At 36.0% G+C, this 26,271-nt stretch overlaps 1 protein-coding gene across 1 annotated transcript in view; it reads right to left on the bottom strand.

Moving 5' to 3' along the window:
- Window positions 1-334: 334 nt before the first annotated feature.
- The window catches only part of LOC105992153 (sodium/hydrogen exchanger 2-like), a 54,652-nt gene continuing 28,715 nt past the window's right edge, over window positions 335-26,271 (bottom strand). Inside the window, exons 4-8 of the mRNA XM_013024975.1 lie at window positions 24,695-24,912; window positions 20,981-21,177; window positions 3,841-3,930; window positions 2,810-2,880; window positions 335-503 (exon numbers count right to left, since the gene is read on the bottom strand). Of these exons, the coding sequence (XP_012880429.1) occupies window positions 335-503; window positions 2,810-2,880; window positions 3,841-3,930; window positions 20,981-21,177; window positions 24,695-24,912 (745 nt within the window). The remainder of the gene's footprint in view (window positions 504-2,809; window positions 2,881-3,840; window positions 3,931-20,980; window positions 21,178-24,694; window positions 24,913-26,271) is intronic.

Here is a 26,271-nt window from a genome sequence, read left to right on the forward strand (position 1 = left end):
TAAGCACATTTAACATTTAATTCCATTTCTTAGTCAATTTCATTTCTTTTGAATCTCTGAAAAGTTAAACTTGTCACATACATGTTTTATTTCATTAAGCTGTGCTTATCTCTACATAATAAACAATGCAGATTGAGATGACGTAAACATCCTCAAGTTTTAAAGAATTGGCAAAAGCATAGTTCCTCATGATTTCCAGAAGAAACACAAGGAAAGAAAAGCTATGTTTTAAAAGGATGATACTTTGAGGATTTCTGTAGTTTTACAGTAATGTTTAAACAAATGGAAACCCACAGTAACATACACACACACACACACACACACACACACACACTTACAGTAAGGATGTACTGGATGGCATGTGCATTAACTGGCCTGCTTCTACCATCTCAATGGCATGTTTTCTCTCAAGTTTTTCATGAAGAAGCACAATGCTTGATTTGGACTGGTTATATTCTCTGAGTAAAATCTTCTGCAGGTATCTTCCATTTAAATATTCCAATCTGTTCAATAAGCAAAGAAAAATAAATTCCAGCAATTTTTCCTCAAGACATTTAGACTCTATTTATAAACTTCCCAGATACCTATTCCAAATTTGTTTCATTTAAATGGAAATTTAGTATATGCAGAAGAAGGAAAAACACAAGAAATCCTAATTGCAAACATATGCTAATGAAGCAAAGCATAGTTTAGGTTTAGCCCAACAGAGTCAACTACACCAAGGGAAAGCAGAACCATTAATGAAAAATACTCTTGCATTGGAAACAGAAATACTGTGGAAGTAGCTTGTACATTTTAAAGACAGTCACAAAGGAACAAGGTACCTGATACAATTTAGTTTCAGAACATGGGAAAAGTAAACGGGTAGATTTTTCTAAGGTTTACTTAAGAAATCTGTATTTTAAAAAAGCACAGGAGGGGCTGGGAAGGTGGCTCAGTGGTAGAGTGCTTGCCTTACATACATGGGACCCTGAGTTCAATTCCTCAGCACCACATAAGCAGAAAAAGCCAGAGTGGCGCTCTGGCTCAAGTGGTAGAGCACTATCCTTGAGCCCAGAGTTCAGGCCTTACTACCGAACAAAAAAAAAAAAAAGAGTTTTAAGTAATGGTGGATAATTAAAAGTGGTAACACTGTTTTTTTTTGGGGGGGGCTTGGGTTTTTTTGTTTTTTGTTTTTTTTAAAAAAAGCACAAGACACAAAACTAAAGTTACATTAATTTGAGAATTAACACTTGTGTGAAAATATTTACTAAACTTATGCATACAGTCAAAGTTATGGTTTTAAAACTGTACTATAATTTGTAAGACTATACTGAGATCTACTTCTGTTGAATGTTTCAGTTTAAAAGACATTTTGATATTTCAGGAGTCTGAGGTTTTCTTGACTATAGGCACAACCAAGTTATGTGCTTTATTATTTAGAAAAAGATTAGGCTAGGTGGTTGTGTCAGAGTAGTAAAGTTCTGTCCTAGTATGTGTTGAAGTCCAAAATAAAAGTGTACACACACACACATTTTGCTATTTGACCTAGTAGAAATGGAAAATCAATTAACATAAACATTATTTATCTTCATTCTCTATGACCAAAATAAGAAGTAGAAAAGATCTATTTTTGCTTGAGTCCTTGCATTTATAACAATGGCAAAGATGTCTTTATTTGGCAGAGTTTAAAGAAAAATTGTTGAAAGGAACTTCTCCTGGTTCTCTTATCATATATACATTTTCTAGAAGGTGACATAAAAGGATGCCTACAAATCATTAGGCTTGTGCCAAGTGCTGCCTGCTAGAACTAAATCTCATTTTTTACACATTCCTTCCTGTCAGGAATTTACAGAAAGGCAACAGATTTTAATATTCATTGTTATCAGAGCACTTAGGAGTAGATTACAATTTAAAATAATTCAAATATTTCTATAAGTAGGATCAGATTTGTATCTACATAAAATGCCTCTATGTTTCATTGTCACCCAATTATTCACTCAGAAATATCTATTATTAACTTATGTTTGGAAGGAATTCTAAGTGTTGTAAAACAAAATTCAACAAGAAAGATAAAAGTCCATCCCATCACCTCTTATTTTAATGGTAAAGAAACATATAATAAAAATAGTGATGTATTGTAATTATGTTTTCAAAATAGAAAAAAATTAATAAAATGAAACATTAAAGTACCAGAGAGTTATAGGTTAGGAAATGGCATTACACAGATACAATAATGACTGAGTAATGAGGAAAGAGATCTCTGATGAGATTAAATTTAAAGTAAGATGTAAATGGCAAGAAAGTCCTGGATAGCCAAGAATGTGGTAAGGGATCATTCCAGAGAGAAGGAACACTATGAATAGACTTTAAGCCAAAATGTCCTGAATTGTATGGATTCAAAATGTAAGCAGAGGGATTATATGGCTTCAGTGGAATGAACAACAGGAGGACCATCATGACATAGATAGGAAAGTTTTAGCAGTTGCCAATAGAATCAGGTTTCTGTAAACAAAAGTAAGAAGTTCAGACTTCTAAGGGGCAAGATTTTAATTGTTAATGAAGTCATCTGATGTAAAATTGCTTTCTCTGAGGCTGTACATATAAGGGAGAAATTTATGGCATATTTGAAATTTGAATTTGAAGTCAATCATGTCTCTCACAATAAGGAAAATAAAAAGATCTCTGCCTATATGTTTAGCTGGCATGTTTATTTATGACATATGGAACAATAAAGATGTATAAATATAAATATTCCACATAAACATCCAGAAAGAATTGACTCATTTCTTTATTCCACACATACATAAAGATAAATGTAAATCCTCACTTGTCCTTCCAGTAATATTGTCCCCAGTGTCCTGATATATCTTCTATGCCAGCCAACAAGTGATCAAAGAACTGAAAAAAATAAAACATTTATCTAAATATATAGCATATATGAGAAATATGCTTACTACCAAATAAAGAAACCATCAAAAACACCTTCAAAATTATGTCACCTCACTTGCTTATTTAGCCTCTCTTTTTAGGTTAACATAACAAGAAGTATCTGTAGTTAAATGTTTTGATGTTTGTAGAATTCCCTAATCAAAGTTCATAAATGCACAATTTGAAATGGACAAAGTTCATATTAATCAGTATCGTATGTCTGATTCAGTAACCTACCAAAGAACTGGTTTTGGTCTATGGAGGAAATAGAAGTAAAACGCCCCAGCTCTTGGAAGATTTAGAAATGATTGAAGAGGCATGAAGTAAAGAAGTAGTAGATCGAAGTCAAGTAAAAACTTGACATATGTATATAGTCAATGCAACAAGAAAAGGCAAATATACAGTAAATAAGTAAAAGACTGTGGAATTATGGAAGTCCCACATGTATGCAAATATGCATTGTGAGACTGCTCTGATGAAATGTGGGTATTCATGAAAAAAGAAAGCCATTCTATTTAATGGTAACAATATAAAAGCAAAATGTTTTGGAGAAATAAGTAACATTGTAGGGGAATCATAAAAAGAAATCTGGGTACGTGTAGGTCCAGAATAGGAACAAGAGCAGATAACAAAAACATATGAATGCTAAGATTAGTATAAAAATCACAAAATCATATAACCTGAATCTCCTCATAAGGAAATAAAACATCTAATTCAAATGATAGTCTACAAATACAAATATATTTTAAAATATTGTCATGAAAGACAAGCTAAAACATAATTTGTTATGAGTATACAATTGGAACTATCTACGTAAGTCAGAAAATCATGACTCATTTTATTAGGAAAATAATTTAAAAATTAAGCAATCATGTAAGGTTTGGCTCCAGTCAACAAGATTACTTAGATGATGATAAATGCATGGCTTACCCGAATGAGAATCTGCTCACTCACAGTTGGAGTTGTCTCTCTCTTTCTTGTCACATCTAGTAAGTCGACAAGAGGACGAATGGTCATCCCCTGAAAAAAAAGAAGAAGCAAAATGCTACATTTCTTCCATAAGAATTTAGTGCTTGAATGTATTCTGTGTGTTATAGGCATGATCAATGAGAAAGGAAAAAAACATTATCAAAATTCACAGGGATTATTAGGTGAAAAATAACACCAAAGGAAAAATGCTTAATTATTTTCTTACAGAAGTCAATGAAAAATACAAATTATATACAAAAATCAAGATCACTTAATAAAATGTAAAACAATAGGTCTAATACTATGGGGTTTTGTGTGCTTGCTTGTTGGTGTTAAATAGCATTTGTCTTTTTGCTAAATATAGCTTCCCATGGTACTTGGAATCATTTTTATTTCCATGTGAAGTTTAAAGTTCTTTTTCTACTTCTGTGAAGTATGACATTTGCAGCAGGATTTACAATAGCCAGAATATGAATAAATCTGTATGTTGTTCAACATAAGAAAAAATTAAAAATACTACATGAGTACATTCGTATTTAGAATCCATATACAAAAAAAGTGGACCCTAAGTGAGCTGAGAGTAAAATAGTGGTTACCAACAGAGTTGTAGGTAAGAAAAATGAGAAGAGGTTGATCAAAAATTTCAAAATCATAGTTAGGTGAAATATATTCTTGTTTTCAGTAGCAGAGTAAGGTAAATACAGTCAACAATAATGTGTTAACTTGAAAGACCTAGACATTAGGGTTTTGAATATATTCCAGATAAAGGAATGATTTTTTTCTTTTTTTCTCTTTTGTCGGTCGTGGGGCTTGAACTCTGGGCTTGGGTGCTGTCCCTGCGCTCTTCAGCTCAACACGAGCCCCATACCACTTGAGCCACAGAGCCATTTCCGGTTTTCTAGTGGCTTATTGGAGACTCTCACACACTTTCCTGATTGGACTGCCTCTGAACCACAACCCTCAGATCTCAGCCTCCTGAGTAGCTAGGTTTACAGGCATGAGCCACCAGCGCCTAGTTAAGGAATGATTACTTTTTAAGTTAAGATAACGGCTATGTTAATCACCCTGATTCAATCACTACCAATATATGCTTGAATCAATACATCACATAGCACACCATAAAAACATGTATAATTATTATGTGTCAATTACAAAAATTAAAAGTTTTGCCAATTCTACTACTGATAGAGATAAGTCAAAAGTTTTAGAAGTCTTATAATTGTTATAACAATTGAATCATAAGTGTAAAAAAGCCAAAGATCAGCCTTTTCCCTGTCCTATGTTAGATCACAAGAACACTGCATGATAATGAGCAAATAAAAGTTGGTTGATAAGTTTTTGTTACTAACATTAAACAATATGAATGAAAAATTAATACACACAAAAGCACTTTGAACTGTGTCATACAATTGTGTGGTCTAGTTAGAACTGAAAATTATCCTGTGTAGAACACTGATTGGACACTACTTTTGATTAAGATTAATTATGAATCTTCTAATCTGATATTTAGATCATAGTGCCAAAGGCTTCTTTGAATTAGACCAAAAGCTGAATAACTCTTATCTACCAAATGATTGCAAATTATATCAAACCTGATCCTCTAGCCCTGATTTGTACCTTGGACAGACACTCTTAGTTCAGGGCAAAGAGGAAGACTGGAATGATAAATACTGTACTTTACATCATTTTTCACTAAAGACATCTGGCTAACATGTCATTTTGAAAGTTCCAGTGTAAACAACTTATACTGAGTCTTAAATCATTTCAACATCTTAACGGGATACCTAGTCTAATTCACTTAATAGTGCTTTTAAGGTCCTCTTATGGTCTTAAATTTTAAGTGAAACATCAAGTTCAAGGACTTGGAAGGAACATAAAAGATGAAACAAGGATGAATAAATACAACAGTGATACTCAGTAGACACTATGGGGAAAATGAACTGAATATCTTATGGCTGGGGACAAGAGGGAAAGATGGGAGAAAGCAACAGAAAGGAAATACATGGTTAAAAAAGAATTTACTAATTGTACCTAATTCTTATATCTGTAACCCCTCTATATATTAAAAATGACAAACAAATGTAAGAGTAAAAGTTGAAATTTGCTTTAGAATTTACATTGAGAACAAGCACTTTAATGAAAAGACTTAGCCATCTTCAACAACCTGATGTAGAATATTGATAGGGAAAATGGCATCAAACCCATTGCTTGCAAGGGTACTCTCACACTACTTAGATATTTTCTAAGAACTTTGAAAACACACCCCATAAAGTTACTCCTTTAATCTTATTTCAGAAGCAGGAGAGAAGCAGGCAATAATTTCCATTAATGTTAAGGTTGAAACTTAAAAGAAAATGAAGGTAGCAGTTCAGCTACTTTAAATGACAGCCATCCCTTACTGTGCCCTGGGTTTAGTTAACATACTAGAAGAGCATGTCACCTCAAGAGCTCCTTTCCAATTTGGAACTATACAATTTTTTGTAAATGCATCTGAATTGCCCAAAGTCAGAGGATCATCCTATTCACGTGGTTTCCAGAAGTAATTTAGTGTAATTCTTGCTTTTTAGGTGGCACTTAAGTTGTGAGATTTTACTAAACTCATCTGACATTTAAAAATTATCATATAATGCTTTCATGGGATACAACCACATCCTTTTAATCATATTTATCATAGGTAAAATGATTCCCAACGTTAGCAGTTCTGCCTAACAACTTAGTTGTTTAGAAGTTCGATTTCATAATTGCATTTTAAAACTTATTGCTAGTACTCTCCATCTTCACTAACTCAATTCATACCTGTCTACAAGAGAAGAATTCATATCTCCTAAGCAACAAAGATATGAGAACAATAAGACTCAGTTACATTTCTAGATACAACCAACTTTACAGATTTGATGCAATTCTACTTTCTTCCATTGAAGAAGTAAAGTGTAGCCAAGAAACAACATTTTATTTCATACAGTTGAATATCTGGAGTACCTAGAAAATCTAGTTAAATGGAAAATGTATGACATCAAAAATTTTACACACACACACACACACACACACACACACACACACATACAAGCATTCTAGAATTTTCCTATGATAAACATTAATGATATATGTTAATACATTTGCTTATTTCACAAATGCTCATTGCACATTTCATCAGATCCAAGTACTGTGATAAATGCTAAAATAAATATGTATATACTTTGTATTCAGGGAACTTAATAAAGGAGACAGAAGCACACTGTGGAGAAGAGAATAAAAACATAAACAGGTGGATACATACATGAATGCATGCATACATATAAACAAGATAGATATATAGATAACAGATAGATACATATAAATACATGTACATACACATGCTATGTGAAGAAAAAAAATCTCAGAATGAAATGATTCAGATAAAACGAATTGGAGATCCACTTACTCAGAATGGTCTGGGAATGCCTCTATGAGTAAATTCAGTGTTAGATGAGAATCAAAGAACAATAGGAAGGCACACTTACCAAAAGATGAAAGTAAGGCTGTTTGGAAAGAGTTACTAGAGGCTTTCTCTAGGAGGACAGAAATCAGAATGAAAGAAGAGGGACTGGGAAGGTGGCTCAGTGGTAGAGTGCTTGCCTTGCATGCATGAGGCCCTGGGTTCGATTCCTCAAAACCACATAAGAAAAAAAAAGCCAGAAGTGGTGCTGTGGCTCAAGTGGTAGAGCGCTAGCCTTGAGCTGAAGAGCTGAGGGACAGCGCCCAGGCCCAGAGTTCAGGCCCCACGACCGGACCCCCCCAAAAAAAAAAAAGAATGAAAGAAGGCATTCAAGGATGAACTCAAAAAAAAATTCAAGGAAGGAACATTTGTGAGAGCAAAAATGAAGACAGAAGAATCCCTAGTTCAACTGAAAAGAGAATGGATATAAACTGGTGTATGATCACAGAACATCAAATTTAGAAGCCAAAAAAATTAAGGAATTATAACTATTTAGAACAACATCGGGACTGGGAATTTGGCTTAATGGTAAACTGCTTACCTAGCATGCATGAAACCCCAGGTTCAATTCCTCAGTATCACATAAACAGAAAAAGCCAGAAGTGGTGCTTTGACCCAAGTGGTAGAGTACTAGCCTTGAACAAATGAAGCTCAGGGGCAGTGCCCACGCCCTGAGTTCAAGCCCCAGGAGTGGCAAAATTAGAATAACGTCAATAAAATAGTAGTAAGTTAACCAAAAAAAAATCCAGAAGGCTACATGTAACATGCATACTTCAAAATCAACACACAAATATCATTTTGTAAATCTACACACTAACAACTAATCTAAAATAGAAAGTAAACACAGAGTTATGTTTACAAGAGCATCAAAAGAATGAGATACTAACAAAAAACAAACTGAACCTTGAAGGTGAAATGCTGGCACAGGGAATACTTTGTTACAGTGGTTAAAGGAACTGAAGATTGAACAAACAAGTGGAAAAATAGTCTATGTTTGTAGATTGAAAAATTTAATGTTGCACTTGTTCATATTGCTCAAATAAATCTATAAATCTAATACAATCCCTAACATCACCTCTATTTTTCTCTATTTTTACAGAAGTAGAGAAAAAATATGAACCTTAAACGTAATATGGAAACATGAAAAAAATCTCAAATAGTCAAAGCAATCTTAAGAAAGTAAGAGGATGCTAGAAACATTGCACTTTTTGATTTCCAACATAAATTACAATGCTATAATAATGAAAAGCATATGGTGCCCAAATAAATAAAGATGAAGAAAGAAGAAGGAAGAAAAAGAAGCAAAAAAGGAGGAGGAGAACAAGGAGGAAGAGGAGGAGGAGGAGGAGGAGGAAAGAAGAGGTGGGGGGGGAAGAGCCTTCCAAAAGTTGACAAAGTAGAAAAACTTGGAGGAAAGTATAATAAATGAAATTAGCATAGCCAGAATGAGAAAGACTATTTGTTTGCATTAATATGATTAAATTTGACACCATAGAGTACAATCTGAGATGTCAAGGGCTGGGTTCATAAATTGAAAAAAATCAAGATAAATAAATACTAAATAAATACTAAAAAGCATCTGGACTATGGATAACACCACTGTATTGTGTCCATAAACATTTTTAAGAGGATATTTTGGTACTGGTCCTGAGGCTTGAACTCATGACCTAGGCCCTGTCCCTGAGCTTTTGTGCTCAAGGTTAACACTTTGAGCCACAGCTCTACTTCCAACTTTTTGGTGGTTAACTGGAGATAAGAGTCTCAAAGACATTCCTACACAGGCTGACTTCAACCTGTAATCCTCAGATCTCAACATTCTAAGCAGATAGGATTATAGGTGTGAGCCATTGGCACCCAGCTATTAATTTTTAAATACAGTAAAAATAAACAAATATGCTATTGATTAAATATATCATTAAATATACTATTAATATGCCTGTATAGTTCAAACTTTTAACTTAAATGCATGAATTGAAGATACTCACACACACACATGATTTTGGTGGAAAAGTTTGAACACAGATCCTCAACAGGCAGGTAACGCTACCAGTTTAGCTAAATTCTCAACTCATTTTTGCTTTACCTGTTTTTCATGATTTTGTACAGGACAGGCCTCAGACAACACCCTCATACCTCTGCCAACATCAAAGCTAGGACTCCCAGCTTATTTGTTGGATGGGATCTCACATTTTGCATAGGGCTGATCACAAACTGCAATCTTACTGGGGTTTGCCTCCTGACTAGCTGGAATTACAGGCAGGCACCTCGGCATTCAGTTCTTCAAGAAGATACATTCTCGTGTGAGAATCCACAGACTAAGAAAAGAAAGAATCAAAGTTCCATTCTACATGTGTGTCTTTAGTTAGTTGATTAATGTTACTGTCTTTACTAAGATGGAAGGAGTAGATGAGGATCAAATGTTTCATTTTGTGTATATAATAGCTGTCCAGTTTTTATGCTATAATCAATGTTGCAATTGTTGAAAATACATATCCGGACTTCAGAGTAGATGTATGGAGAGAAAAACATCTGAAAATCACCAGAATCTCTGGGTTGAGACAGCCTAGATATTATAGAGAAAGAACAGACAACTGTTCAAGACAAATCCAAGAAATATGGTAGATCTATTTAACATCTAGAAAACACCATCAAAAGGCCTAATCTGAGGATAATGGGTGTAGAGGAGCACCTAGAGACAGAAGTTAATGGTCTAGGACATTTATTTAACAAGATCCTAGCAGAGAACTTCCCAAACATGCAAAAAGATAGGCCTATTCAAATACAAGACTCCTTTAGAATCCCAAATAGAGCAGACCAGAACAGGACATCCCACCGTCACATCGTAATACACACAAGATCAATTCAGACCAAGGAAAGGATCCTTAAAGCTATCAAGGAGAAAAGATCAATCACCTATAAAGGGAAACCAATTAGAATAACCTCAGATTTCTCAAAGGAGACAATTTAAGCAAGAAGAACCTGGAATGAGGTATGCCATGCACAAAAGACAAACAACGTTTAACCAAGAATACTGTACCCAGCTAAACTCTCCTTCATAATGAAAGGTCAAATAAAACCCTTCCATAGCAAAGAAAAACTGAAACAATATATCTCTACCAAACCAGGGCTACAAAAGATACATAAAGATGTCCTACACATAGAAAACCAACAAGAGCACCATAAAGGCCAAGAAACCGCACCCAAACAGAGAATCCAAGAAGCATAGGAAGAACCCAGTTGTCACAGCCTCCAAGAAGGTGGATAACATGGCAGGAATTCCCAAACACCTCTCAGTGCTAACTCTCAAAAATAATGGACTTAACTCTCCAATCAAGCAACATAGACTGTCTAGTTGGATCAAAAAGCAAGATCCTTCTATCTGCTGCCTGTGAGAGACACACCTTGCCCCAAAACAAACATATTCTGAAAGTGAAAGGCTGCAATAAAATCTACCAAGCAAATGGCCCCCATGAACAGGCAGGAGTTGCAATCCTAATATCAGATAAATAGACTTCAAATTAAAGAGATAGACTTCAAATTAAAGAGAAGAGATAAAGAAGGTCATTACATACAAATTAAGGGATCTCTCCTTCAGGACAATATTACAATTCTAAATATATATTCACCAAAAAACAGAGCACCCAAATTTATCCAAAAAAACTACTTTCCCTCAAATCTCACATAGATCCAAAGACATTAATTGTTGGGGTCTTTAACACACCACCAACACACCACTATCCCCGCTAGATAGGACAACCCAGCAAAAACTCAACAGCGAAAACTCAGACCTAAACAACTGCATAGATCAACTTGACATAACAGACATCTACTGAATATTTCACCCAGCAGCATCGGAATACACGTTCTTCTCAGCAGCACATGGAACATTCTCCAAAGTAGACACATTGTAGGTTACAAAGCAAATTTTTCCAAATTCAGAAACATTGAAATTGTGCCCTACATTCTTTCAGACTAAAAGAAAATAAAATTAGAATTCAACACCAAAAGCCACCAAACAAAATCCTGTAACACATGGAGGCTGAACAACACACTGTTGAACCACCAGTGGGTCATAGAAGAGATTAGAAAAGAAATTAAAATGTTCATGATATTTAACAAAAATGAGCATACAAATCACCAGCTCCTCTGGGACACAGCAAAGGCAGTAGTCAGAGGCAAGTTTACAGCTCTGAGTTCCTACATCAACAACTTGGAGAGATCTGAAACCAAAATTTTAACGAGGCACATGAAGCTCCTTGAAAAACAACAAGCTAAAGCTCAATCCAGTAGATGGAAAGAAGTAACTAAAATTAAATCAGAATTAAATGAATTAGAATAAAAAATAGAAAGAATCAACAAAACAAAGAGTTAGTTCTTCAAAAAATTAACAACATTCACCTCTGAAGCCGAGGACGCTTGGCTTTGGGGGCTTGGCCATTTCTCTCTAGAGGCCTCTGGGGGAAGTCGGGACGCCGCTTCTGCCTGGTCAGCTCCCCTTCACTCACCAGACTGACTCTCTACACATTTAATGGGATGCTGCAAATCATGCTTGAGCAGTGAAACCCCTTTGAAATGCCTTCTGCACTCCCTGAAAAGCCAGAGCGCCTCATTTTTATGCCATTCTCAAATGTAGACAATTTTTGCCACTGCAATGGTAAATGGACAGAAGTCTGTTTACTTTCAGGCTCTCTTTGCTCTCTCTCTCTGCCAGTCATGTCCAACTTTCCCTATCTCTCCCTTCCTCTTTTCTGCATTTTGGCTTGTGCCCAGGGACCCCCCTCTAGGTTCCCTCTCAAAGGCTAGCCAATGTAGGCTTGATCTATTTGTTCAGAGTTTCTTTGCATTTTTTTTCAGAAATTCACCATCTTGAGTTCACCATCTTGGCCACATGGTGGGTTAAGGGATTGGCCCCATCTGGCCCTTAACCTTCCACCAAGCTTACTACTCCATCCAGCTATTCGAAGGTGCCTTGCTAACAAGTTGCTCTTTTCACAGGCCCTGGTAACTGAGGCCCAACCATCTGATGTGCTTTGTTAGCAAAGATGTCTACATGTTGTCGAAATTTTAGGTTTTAGTTTTGTCTTTTTTGTTTTGTGTTGTGTATTCTGGTACTGACTACGTGACTCTAAAATATTGGGCATATCTGTGCTAAGATTCTCACATCTAAGAACTTTTGTCATTCCAGAATATTTGTCGGTCAATTCTTGATAAGAACCAGGTAAGCTCTACTTATTCTTGTTGCTTTAATTGGAAATAATAAAGGGCTTTTGTGGCAAAATTACAGTTCAAAGCCAGCCCGGGCTGAAAAATCCCTAAGGCTTCATCTCCCAGCTAACCTGCAAAGAGCCAGGCTGGAAGCATGGCTCAAAACTCTTATCTCTAACCAGCCAAACTCTGCAAGTGGTACTATAACTCAAAGTGGTTCAGTGCTAGCCATGAGCAGAAGTGCTCAGGGACAGTGCCCAGGCCTTGAGTTCAAACCTCCTTGAATACCAACTGGGACAAGCCATCCCAGCAAAGAGCGCCTAGACTCAGCCAGTATGGGGAACAAGGGAACATGGAAAGGAGTAAGAGGAGATGATGTCACATTAGCTACTTTGTGCCTGCCCTTTCAAAATTAACCAGAGCCGGGAGGTCAGTGAAAGTAAGAAGCCTGCCCATCTAGTGTCCATACCTGTCTACCTATTAACTGGACAAGAATTTATATTCTTGCCTTTGTTACCTGACATCTCCTCTACTAGTCGCCAGATGTCAGAAGTAGCTAGGGACATTTCTACCAACATTTTCAGCCCCAAGTACTTCCTCTTGCCATTTATTTGCTCTCTAGTATTTTTCAGCCCCTCAATGCCTCATGAGACTTCTGCAGACTTCATCTAAGGACTCACGCCACCAAGGGACACTGCTGCTCACTGCCTTCTCTGGGAAGGGACCAAATTCCAGCCTTTTACCCCTATTGTCAATGCCCTTGTCAGCAGGAATTAGCCAGAGAGAATCTGTACCCTATTTCATGATTATTAAAAGCCTAGAATGTAAAGTCTGCTCCCGGATGGCGAGAAGACTCCACCCTCCTTGCAGCAAAGTCACCACCCAGTACCTGCATTACCTAGGCAACTGGGACACCTGGAAGAGGTCACATCTGCATCCGCTGAGGTCACATCTGAATTTGATGTGTCCACACCTTTCTCAGCTCTTACTCTAGATAAGGCCTAACCCAGGCCCAGACGCTCTCTCTGCTCTTTTCTAGCTCTTTCTCAGCTCTTTCCTTGTCTTCTCTTTCCCAGCTCTCTTCTCTTTCCTAGCTTGCTCTTTCCCACCTCTTTCCCAGATGCTCTCTTTTCTAGCTCTTTTCTCTTTTTTCTAGCTCTTTTCTCTTTCCCAGCTCTCTCTCTTTCCCAGCTCTTTCTCTTTCCCAGATCTACCAGCTCTCTTTCCCAGGCCTTTCCCCACTGCATGGAGTACTAAGATCGCCTGGTGCCAGCCGGAAAGAAGAATAAACCTACTCCTTACCTGAATAAAAAAAAATTAATAACATTGACAGACCCTTAGCAAATCGTATCAGAAAAAGAAGAGAACACTCCCATGTAAACAAACGCAGAGATGAGAATGGTAACATCACAGAAAAAACCAAGATTCAGAACATTATAAGGGAACACTTCTCAAATCTTTATTCTAATAAGTTTGAGAATCTGGAAGAAATGGACGATTTCCTAGCAAATATTGACATGCCAAAACTAAATCAAGATGAGTTCAACCAACTTAACAAACCCATATCAAGGATCAAAATAGAAACAGCAGTAAAAGACCTCCCACCCAAGAAAAGCCCAGGAGCAGATGGATTTACAGATGAATTCTACAAGGCATTCAAAGCAGAACTCACACCAATACTCCTCCAACTCTTCAATGAAATTGAAAGTCAAAGTTCACTACCAATTTCCTTCTATGAAGCTATCATAACACTCGTCCCAAAACCAGCAGGGATTCAACAAAGAAAGAGAACTATAGACCCATTTCATTGATAAACATCAATGTAAAACTTCTCAACAAAATTTTGGCCAATCGACTTCAACAACTCATCAAAACAATCATACACCACGATCAAACAGGATTCATTTCAGGGATGCAAAACTGGTTCAATATATATAAATCAATTAATATAATTCATCACATCAACAAGAGCAAGGATAAGAATCACATGGTTATCTCAATAGATGCAGAAAAAGCATTCAACAAGATCCAACACCACTCTATGATAAAAGCTCTGGAAAAACTAAGAATTCATGAAACATTCCTCAATATAATAAAGGCTGTGTATGACAAACCAACAGCCAGCATTATACTTAATGGTGAAATGCTAAAGCCATTTCATCTAAATTCAGGAATGAGACAAGGATGTCCACTCTCTCCACTTCTCTTCAATTTAGTATTAGAATGTCTAGCTAGAGCAACAAGACGAGATGCAAACATAAAGGGGATCCAAATAGGGAAAGCTGAAATAAAACTCTCCCTCTTTGCAGATGACAAGATCTTATATTTAAAGAATAGCACAGACTCCACTCCCAAATTACTCAACCTGATTGGAAACTTTGGGAAAGTTTCTGGTATAAAATTAACCTTCAAAAATCAATAGCTTTCACGTATGCCAACAATGAGAAGAGCATGGCTGAAATTAGAGAAAGCAACACCTTTGTAACAACCCCACAAAAAATAAAATACCTAGGAGTTAACTAAAGAAGTGAAGGGCCTCTATGATGAAAACTTTAAAATCCTGAAAAAGGAAATTTAAGCAGAACTAAAGAAGTGGGAAAATCTCCCATGCTCTTGGATTGGGAGGATTAACATCGGGGAAAATGGGAATTCTTCTAAAGGTAATCTACAAATTCATTGTAATACCTATCAATATCCAATCTCATTCTTCAATGAAATAGAAGAAGCAATCCAAAATTTCATATGCAACAATAAAAGACCCCGAATAGCAAAAACAATCATTAGCAGAAAGAACAGTGCTGGAGGCATAACAATACCAAACTTCAGACTCTACTACATATCCATAGTAATCAAAACAGCTTGTTATAGCACAAGAACAGACCTAAGGACCAATGGAATAGAATTTAAGATACATAAATGAACCCACAGACCTATAGCCACCTAATCTTCAATAAGGGAGCTAAAAAAAAGTAGAATGGAGGAAAGACAGCCTCTTCAGTAAATGGTGCTGGCAAAATTGGTTAATCACCTGTAGAAAACTAAAGCTAGATTCTTACCTGCACCAGAATCAACTCCAAATGGATCAAAGATCTCAAAGTCAAACCAGACACCTTGAAAACATTACAGGAAGGAATGGGAGAAACTCTAGGGCTCCTTGGCACAAGCCAAAATTTTCTCTTTTTTTGTTAAATAAGTTTTGTGTGTGTGTGCGTGTGTGTGTGTGTGTGTGTGTGTGTGTGTGTGTGTGTGTGTGTGAAAATACTATACAGAGGGGTTACAATCACATGAGCAGGGTAATGAGTACATTTCTTATCAAGCATTTTTGCCTCCTCCTTTGTTTCCCCTTCCCATCCCTTCCCATCTCCCCCCCCCAACCCCAGGCCCCACCCCCCCCATCCCTGGCCAAAGTTGTAAAGTTCGTTTTTTGAAATAACAGTTTGTACATCTCATTGTTGCAAAGGGTCCACCTGTATCCCTATTTAAACAATTTGTTTTTTCCCTTCCCCTCCACAAATTATAACAACATCAAATACAGTGAAATCAGGGGTTATACCGTGGGGGAGGGACATGCAAAGCAACAAAGAAATCATCTTATAAATATATTAGAAACAATCGCATGAAAGCAAAAACATTTGAATACTTATCTTGGGGTTCATTTCACCTAACATCAACTTATCTGGCTTTTTCTGTTTGTCTCAGACATAAACCTGTAAATATTTTCAACACTAGATGGCAGTACAATAACATGAAAAATTCTCCACAGTAGAATCTGGAATTAAAATTCTTACCACTAAAACTCTGATTAGTGTTTTAAAATGTATAAGAGCATTATTTGAAGTAATATGGGAATTTCAAATATAAAATGAGAAAATCTCTAATTTTAAAATTATATTGAGGCTCTAAATAAATTCAATGATATTAAGAATTTCTAAAGATATAGCAATTGGAATTCTTTATACTGACTTTGCATTTTGCAATTTAGTTAGAATTTTACTGCCTGATACATACATTAAACTAAAGGTCAGTTAAGCTTGAATTAAAATTTTACCTTTGGGCTTTTTAAATGCAATTTAAAAATAAGAATATAAATGTTGAATCTTAAACACTTAAAATTTTTCAGTATCTAAGAAATCACTTCAGATATTTTAGAGAAATGTCTTCTTTAAAGAAATTTGGGGGCCTGACACAATGGTACATGCCTGTAATCTCAGCTATTCCAGTGGGGAAATTGGGAAGATATTGGTTGCAGATGAGCCAGTGTAAAAAAGATCTAAACAAGACCCTATCTCTACAAATAAGCTAGAAAGAGTGGTCCATGTCTGCAGCCTATAGAACACAGAATGAATATAAAAAGCTGGCCCTGAGCAAAAATACAAAAGTTTGTCCACAAAATAATTTTTTTAGATGGCTGAGGGTTTGGCTCAAGTGGTACAGTACCTGTCTAGCAAGTATAAACCCTGGGTTCAAACCACATTACCTGAATAAATAAATAAATATGAAAAATTGGAGAGATGGAGCAAGAAAGAGTTTGAGTAAAATCTATCAATTATCTTCAAAGAGACACACATCAAAGTACCTACCCTACAAATAAGGAATCCAGATAAAAGAACATAGTGCCAGGCTGGAGAAAGTGGCTCAGTGGTAGAGTGCCTGCCTTGCATACACGAGGCCCTGGGTTCAATTCCCCAGCAGAAAAAGCCAGAAGTGGTTCTATGGCTCAATGGTAAGTGCTAGCCTTGAACTGAAGAGCTGAGGGACAGCACCTAGGCCCAGAGTTCAGGCCCCATGACCAACAAAAAAGAAAAAGAACATAGTGCCTACTTGTAGTTGAAAAAGAAAGAAAAGCCTTATGCATTAGAGAAAGCAAGAAGGAAGGAGTTGCATACACTATCTCCCTGCCTACTTTAAGCAATGCAGCACAACAGGAAGAGACATCTACTTTGAGAAGAAGAGAGAAGGAATTAAGTTGAGGCCTTAGATTTGACATCGTACTAACTCCACTATAACTAGACTCAGCACAGAGCTGGGACAGAGGACAGAGCTCACAGCTGAGTCTCTACTCTGGCCCAGCACCAAGTGGAGACCTGTACTCCTGGAAGGACAGGTTTAAGTTTTGTTCCATATCATTCTCAGTTTTTTGAGTGGGCCTGATGTGTGTGTGTGTGTGTGTGTGTGTGTGTGTGTACCTACACAACATCCCCGAGACTACAAATCCATGCAGCAGTGAGATTAAGGGTCAAATCATTTTAGCATAACATACTACAATATGGCCTCCAAACTCAAGCAGCAGAGATATCAGCAGTCCAGGGCTCACAGAACTTCTTCAGCACCAAACAGAGTCATGTGTCCCAAGGAGATGGATTCAGGCTTTGGCTTGCATCATCATCCATTGTGGTGTGGGTCTTGATGCACTGCAGAGACTGCAAGTCCATCCTTGCTTCCATGGAACTCAGAAACTACTCAGCTTAATATCATCCTGGGCCAGGCACCAGTGGCTTACACCTGTAATCTTAGCTACTCCAAAGGCTAAGATCTGAAGATCTCAGTTTGAAGTCAGCCAGGGCAAGAAAGTCACTGAGATTCTTATCTGCAATTAACCACCAGAAAACTGGAAATGGTGCTGTGGCTTAAAGTGGTAGAGGGTTCGCCTTGAGCAAGTGGTGCTCAGGGAGAGCACCCAGGCCCTGAGCTTAAGGAAGCCAAAGGATTGCCTTCAACATCCCTATCCAAATTTAGGCCATGAGTACAAATTGAACTCTCTATCTTAGTATTTAGCTGGCAAAACCTGACACTGAGCAGACCTTAAAAGTTCTTATCTTCTGGCCTGGTTGTAGACATAGCCCCTGGAAAAGCTCCACTACCAGGGAAAGACACATGGGTCTATATTCTTGGATTTCTATTCAGGCAAGCACAACCTCTGCCCTGTTGCAGTGTTTCTAGGCCAATTAGACCACCTCAGCAACAGGCAGCCCATAGAAGAGTAAATCTTGGATGTAACCTAGTGCTAAATTGGTCTTGCTGGCATGTGTACTTAGGGTGTGACATAGTTTGATGGCACTGGGTGTGGTCTAGGATCCTAAGGATGGCCCACCAGTAATGACTCGGCAGAGAGCAGGGAGAACAGTGAAGTGTCTGAGCACAGGCCAGTAACTGTGGTTTAGGCATCTGGGAACCAAGGCCCAAGAGAGTATTATGGAAACAGACTAATATTTCTAGGTACTGTGTGGTTTCTTTCTGAACCATACAACAAAAACATATTTGAGACAAACTTGGGCTTGGATTATCCTTCAGAGATAAAGGTGACGACACATCAACAACCAATCTCAGGTAAACCTGTACCTGAATATCATCCAGTGCTGAAATAGAAGTGACTACAGGAGCAAAGAAAATCAGTGAAAAGAGGCTTAAGGTGTGCTTAAAATTCTAGCAAACATAAAGCCCTGAGTACAAACCCCTAGTACCACCAAAAAGAAAAGAACTTAAACTTATACTGAATATTTTTTCTAACTAAAAGAAAACTTTAGAAATCCTACAAGTACACAGAAATTAAACAACTTATCTGTGAACAACTAATGGATCAAAGAAGTCAAAAGAAATTAAGAAATTTCTTGAACCCAGTGAAACTGAAAGCATATCATACCCAACCTATAAGATACAGCAAAAGCAGTACTAACGAAGGAAGTTTATAGAAATAAACTCCAACAACAAAAAAAATCATATCTCAAATACCACTAATGTTTTCATCTTAAGTAGAGAAAAATAATAACTAGAAGAAAAAAGGGAAAAAACTAAAATAAAAATGAAAAAGGTAAAACAAACATCAAAGAAACAACTGATTATTTTCAAAAGATAAAATTAATAAATTCTTAGACTAAGGAGAGAGGGTGCTCAAATAAAATCAGATATAACAATTATTACCACAGAAATACAAAAGGCTATCCAAAATTTTTATGAACAATATATGCTAACAAAGTGGATAACCTAAAAGGAATAGATAAATTCATGGACACATAGGTTTTATCAAGATTGAATCATGAGTCAGGCACTCTGTGGCTTACACCTGTAATCCTAGCTACTCAGGAGGCTAAGATCTGAGGATCACGGTTCAGTGCCAGCCCAGGCAGGAAAGTCCATGAGACTCTTATCTCCAAGTAACCACCAGAAAACTGGAAGTGGCGCTGTGGCTCAAGTGGTAGAGCACTCGCCTTGAGCTAAAAGGCTCAGGGACACCACCCAGGCCCAGAGTTCAAGCCCCACAACCCATAAAAAAAGAAAAAAAAAGTCTGAATCATGAACAAATAGAAATCCTGACCAGAACAATAACAAGTAGTAGTGAGACTGAATTAATAAAAATAAAAAGACCTTCTGAAGACATTCTATATGGCCACATAAAAATGAAAACAGTTGTAAAAGTCTTCAACAAAATTCAGGCATGCCAAATCCAACTGCACTGTGGTCAGGTGAGATTCATTGTTCCAATAAAATTGAAACTCAATATATACAAATCAATATATACAGTACACTACACCAACAAGATAATAGACAAAAACCATATTATCATCTCACCAAGAAGGAAATTGGTAAAATTCAATATTGTTTTAACGACTATTTACTAAAGACCGTTGCTAAACAAGGCAAGTCTAAAGTTTTTCTAAGATCCTGATTAAGACAAAGATGACCATTCATCACTTTTACTGAATACAGTACTAGAAGTGCTAGCCAGAGCAATCACTCCCAAAAATCATATTTAAAAATCAAGGGACCCATTCTAGTGGCACAAGCCTATAATCCTAGCTATTTGGAAGAAGAGAGCATGGAATTTCCTTTGAGGCAAGTCCAGGAATAAAAGTTCACAAGACTTCATCTCAACCAATGGTTGGTGTGATGGGGCCTATCTGTCATGCCAATGATAAAGGAAAGCACAAATAAGAGAGGCACAGTTCAGGTTGACTTTGACAAAAAGCAGTAAAAATATAACAGGCCTTCTTTCATGTGAAGAATATAGACATTTTGAAAGAAGACATGATAATAAAAGGAGGCACTATAGGGAAAGAAGAATGGCTCAGGAGAAGGGGGTAATAGTAGAGGGTAGATATGAGAAGTAATACAGGACAGATAAGATACAGTTATATATATATATATGTGCATATATGTATGTTATGTATTATATATGTATACATACATATATAAATATGTGTTATATATGTATTATGTTTGTGTGTCATATATGTATATACATATGTATGTATATATGTGAATGTGTATATGCATACATGTAGATATGTATATATACAATGTCACCATGAAACCCTCTTTCTGTACAATTAATATATGCTCATTGAACGATAATACAACTTGATAAAGGGAAGAAAAACAGTCCATTGGATAGATCAAATTACACTGTTTCAGTGGTTTGTTTACCTGCACAAAAACAGTAAAAAAAATAACAACTGTAGTTGCAGCAATGAAGAGCTTCTTTCTGCAAAACTCAGGGAGTAGGAAAACAAGTGAGAAGCAGATTGCTCCTCTCAGTCCCCCATAAGCTATAATGAATTGGTCTTTTCTGGTGACTGTATTCACATGGTATTTGTTCACGAAGAAAGTGAGCACGAGAACTCCTAAAAAGTTCCAGTAAAAAGAAGAGGGGAGATAATTAGTCCACATAAAGGAAAACATTATGAAAGGGTTATAATATGTTATAATAACTTAGAACTAAACTACATTGAAATTGTAAGGATTTATGATGAATGATTTTTAAAGCCTAAACTAATTAAAAATAGAAAACTTCATAAAGTTGTTTTCAGGGAGCTTACTTTGAATAATTGTACTTTTCTAATGTGTTTTCATTTTTTTTTAATTTTGAAGATTCTTAGTTTTCTAGAATAAATCTAGATTAGGCATGTAGATTCTCTAAGATTATTCTTCAAAAGGTAATTGCCACTGGAAAAAAGAGGAACTCTTGTCTTCAGTCTTATAAATGCTATTGAACTAATGAAAACTAGTGATCTAAAGCCAGAGAATGTGAACTTTGCAAGATTTCCAGAGATTTAAAGAAAAGTTTCTTTCCTCCAACTCCCTAGAGTCTAGGGTTCTGAAACTGTGATCTTGTTCCCTATTACTCACATCTGACTACAGTCTTAAAAGCTTTGACCATAGATACAGTGGGTTATATGTATACCCATACAGTTTGAAAGGCACTACTTAAATCTTTGTCACATGGGTATTGCCCTCTAGTGGTGAATTATATACTGTTCAAGTTACAGGCTATTTTTTTCAATTCTTCAATGTTCAGTGCATTTTAACATGTTAATATATAGATATATCTAGTGATTTACTTGAAGACCAGAAAAATAATTCACATTCACTTCGTAAGAGGACTTAGACTGGGATATCTTACCTTAAATTTGAATCAAAATACTTTATCCAACAGATAATTTTGACTCATAAGAAATGAATGTAGGATCTTTCTCCACCTCTGTCAATTTTATCTATTTTTTCTTCTTTTTATTGTGAAAATACTGTACAGAGGGGTTACAATTACATGGGCAAGATCATGAGTACATAATTTTATCTATTTTTAAAACATTTTAATTCCATTTAAAGATGTTAAAAACCAAATAAAAGCTAAATTTTCTCAAAAGCTGACATGTTTAAATTCTTTCTAAAACTGTTTCTTTTTATTTCTATTTAGTTCTTTAGTTTAATTTCCTGTTTTAAAAGGCAAAAGCTCTTCAAGAACACAAATATGAAACAGGTCACAACATCTGTATTTTTGTCCATCCAAAGAAAATTATTGCTAATACTTTGTAATAAAACCATCTAAATGCGCATATGATTATAGCTATATTGCTATTTTCTAGTGATTTGTCTTAATGACTCCTCTGTTGTTGGACATTTAAAATGTTCCAATAAATGCTTAAACATGTGTTATATTCCTATTCATTCTTTTGCTATATTGAAATCACCAGAAGAAAAAATTGCTGATAATGTATTCATTTGGGGATAAATTACAATTTTGCCTAAATAGATGTCATATCTAGCAAGCTTCCAGTCAAGTTTCATCAGAATAACTCAAACTGCTTTTGCTAATCAGATACTAGTTGACAAAATCTAGACTTTTTACTGTTTTTAAAACTGACCTTATGTAGATCCCTATAGCAAAAACGGTGAAAATGTTCTAAAGTATCAACTAATGAAGACATTTAATAGTTTGCAAACAAAACTGATTTATCCAGGCACTGGTGGCTCATGTCTAGCTACTCAAGAGGCTGAGATCTGAGGATCATAGTTCAAAGCCAGCCCAGGCAGGAAAGTACATGAGACTCTTATCTCCAAATAACCACAAGAAAAATGGAAATAGACCTCTGGCTCAAAGTGTTAAAGTGCCAGTCTTGAGCAAAAGATCTTATTGATAGTGCTCAGGCCCTGAGTTCAGGCCCTAAGACAGATAAAAACAAAAAGACAATATGGTTAACATCCAAAGAGAAAATAATACCATAACTTAATCATCCCAGACTATTATTATAGGGATTTTTACTTTTCTACTACAGGCAGAGAGAGAGAGAGAGAGAGAGAGAGAGAGAGAGAAATAAGACACTGTTGGAAACAATCTGTTTCATCTCCAGATTTTTCACAGAAAATTATATATATATATATATATATGCCCATTAAAAGTGCCAACACTTAGTGTTTGTTCTTGGTAGATGTTAACACCTTGTAGAAAATATCCTCAATTATCCTTGGTATTTTTTCTTATCTTTCAGTATTTTTGGTAGCATAGAAACACAAAAGAGATTTTGTATTCAATTTTGTTTTTAAAATATTTAAATGAAAACAAAATATTACAAGCTAAGTGAATTTTTTTTTCTGTAAGCTCAGAATAGCTAGAAATGGCCTTCTATAAACCTATATGGCATTCAGTTGATGGTGTCACTGTTAAAGAATAGCCTAAACACTGTTTAATGGATAATAAAGTATAGTCTAGCCTAACTATTCATTGTTAAAGCCTTAAGCATTTTCCATAATGTGCCTCTCACTGTTGTGAAAATAAATTTCACAGCTTCTATTGAAAAATGTATAATGATAAACCTCATTTGTGGGGGTACAATATAAATGTCAAGGAAAGATAATAAACTATCAGCTCAATTCCTATGCATGGTATAAAATAGAGGAAGAATAAAGAGACACCTCATTTTACCTGGCAATGAATATGTGATGCTTTCTGGATGGAACTATGAGAGAGAGGGTGGGGGAAGAGAGTTGATTTCCCTTCAATGTGAATGGAATTTTTTAATGTCATGGTTGGACTGGGAAGAGTTTAGCTGCAGACAGAATAGTGAAATAGCAGGTGTGTCATGGGGATACCAGATGCCACTCAACCTCTTCCAGGGTGTGAAGAAAAGACATTGATGGTATACATACTCCTTCTGCAGGAGTATGTATCTCCAAGATACAGTCAGTCTTTCTATAGCACCAATGTAGATATTACTAAGGAATAACTACATGTGTTAAGACAGGAAGTTGGAAAAATAGCCAAAGGCAGTGGTAAATTTTACTCTTTTGTAAGCTAGGATGAAACAGGGGGTAAAAACCTTTATAAGAATTACAAGTTCTGCTCAGATCTCATCTTACAATATGCAGTAGTGTTGGGGAGAAATTCTTTGTAACTCTAGGAGAATTTGAATTTTGTCATATTCATTTATATTATAACAGTATTTGTAGCAGAATGAAGTAGCAGAAATTTGAGCAGTGGTTATGATAGCAGTAAAAACATTTACTGAGGACTTACATTAAGCCAGGCTCTTTAATGAGCTCCTTGACTGGGTTACCTCATGAAATTCTCACTATATCTGGGAGATGTCACCAAGATCATCTCCACTCCCATCTTATCATTGAGGAAGCAAAGACCTAACATGATTATATAACTTTGCCCAAGCCAAAATGCTAAGGAATGCCAGTGTGATTTGATTTCAAGTCTTATTTCCAGAACTTCTCTAAATCTTGATCTTAAATAATTCCCTACATAACTGACATATACAAAGTATGGCATATTGGAATTTTAAATTTCTGGATTCTAATACAAACCCATATTAAGTTAGCATAGTTTTATGTATACAACAACAGCAAGTGCCCTACCTAGTGCTCTCCATATCAGACAGAAAATGACAGTAAAACAAATGTAGGGCCAATTCCATTCATGACTGTTGCCAATGGTAGAAACGCCAAGGAAGAGGAAGATGAGTGTATCACTAACACTGCTCCACATTTTCATGAAGTACTTGATAGTTGTATGGGACTTCTGAGAAATGTTAGCTTCCACATAGCGCTTCATGCTCATAGCACAGGTTATAATTCTAAAGAAAGAAAAACAAATGTGTGACAATAACATCTCATTCATCTTTAAGTGGAAGTAATCACATGGATATTACTAAAAGCTAGGTCAGAATTCTTCCTATTGAGGCATATTATTCTGTTACAGAATATGAAAACCATACTATTTTCTTAGAATTTATACAATAACATTGTGAAGATTTTTGTATGCTTAGTTTTCAAAATCAATGACAATTTCTATCATTTTGTGTGCTGAGAAACCCCCTACTTGCTTTGTCATCATTGAATAGGGTTCTCCCACTATACTCACTAGTTGGCAGCAAAGCACTAATAAGCAGATGCTAACAATGAGAAATTTATCCCATTGTAGGCTACAGGCTATTAATAAAAGTAATTCTCAATGTCAAGCTAGTTTTAACTATTTTATTCTATACACTGGGCTTTCTTTTTTTCTATTTTTTCTATCTTCAAGTAGTTGAACAAAGGGGTTTCAGTTCAACACTTGAGTTTGTAGGTGCAATGTATGTTGATCAATGCCATCCCTTCCATTATTTCACCATGCTTTCAAAGCTGTTTCCTTATTCCTGTTTAATAACAATTTCCCTGTCTGCCTCAAGAACACTTTCTTGTACCTATCTATCTACCAAAATTATTTCTGGCTTGAAAGATTTTCCTCCTACTGATCTTCATTGGAGAGTCAGATGTTTAGGTGAAAGACCTGGGGCAGGCAAAGGGTAAACAAATGCAGCTCTGGTACTCACTAGAGACTATGTTCAAAATCAATATAACTTTGTGGGTGGGGACAGAAGTAAAAAAATGGGGAGACTGAGAGCATGGGTGACATTGTCCTAAACGAAATGTGCTTATTACCTAACTTATGTAACTGTAATCCCTCTGTACAGCACCTTTTTAATAACAATAAAAATTAAAAATAAGTTAAAACCTCAAAAGAAAGAAATGGGACAGGGCAGTCAGAGGCAAAGATGGAGGAAACATTATACATACAATGGCAACATGTCACATGGCATTCTTTACCGCAGATGTGGAGAAGACTGAAAGTCATCTGCATATCTACCATCATTTTAGACTTAACAATACAACAGAAATTTTTCCACCTGGAACAGAACCATTTCAAAATGAAAAATATAAACACACACTGACACAAATTACCTTAATTAATAGCCATTAGGTTAAGAATACCAAACTGGGAATAGGAGGTACTGATGATTAAAGATATGTGCCAGGAGTTCGTTTTTTCCCAGGGCTAGTCATAGCTAAACAAAGTGTTGAATTTTGTGATATGATAGAAAGATAGAGACACATACATATATTCATATGTATGTACATACTTAGATACATAGATAAACATATGCTTGCTAACA

Source organism: Dipodomys ordii, unplaced genomic scaffold (genome assembly GCF_000151885.1).
Source record: "Dipodomys ordii isolate 6190 unplaced genomic scaffold, Dord_2.0 Scaffold80, whole genome shotgun sequence".
Classification (NCBI taxonomy): Eukaryota; Metazoa; Chordata; class Mammalia; order Rodentia; family Heteromyidae; genus Dipodomys; species Dipodomys ordii.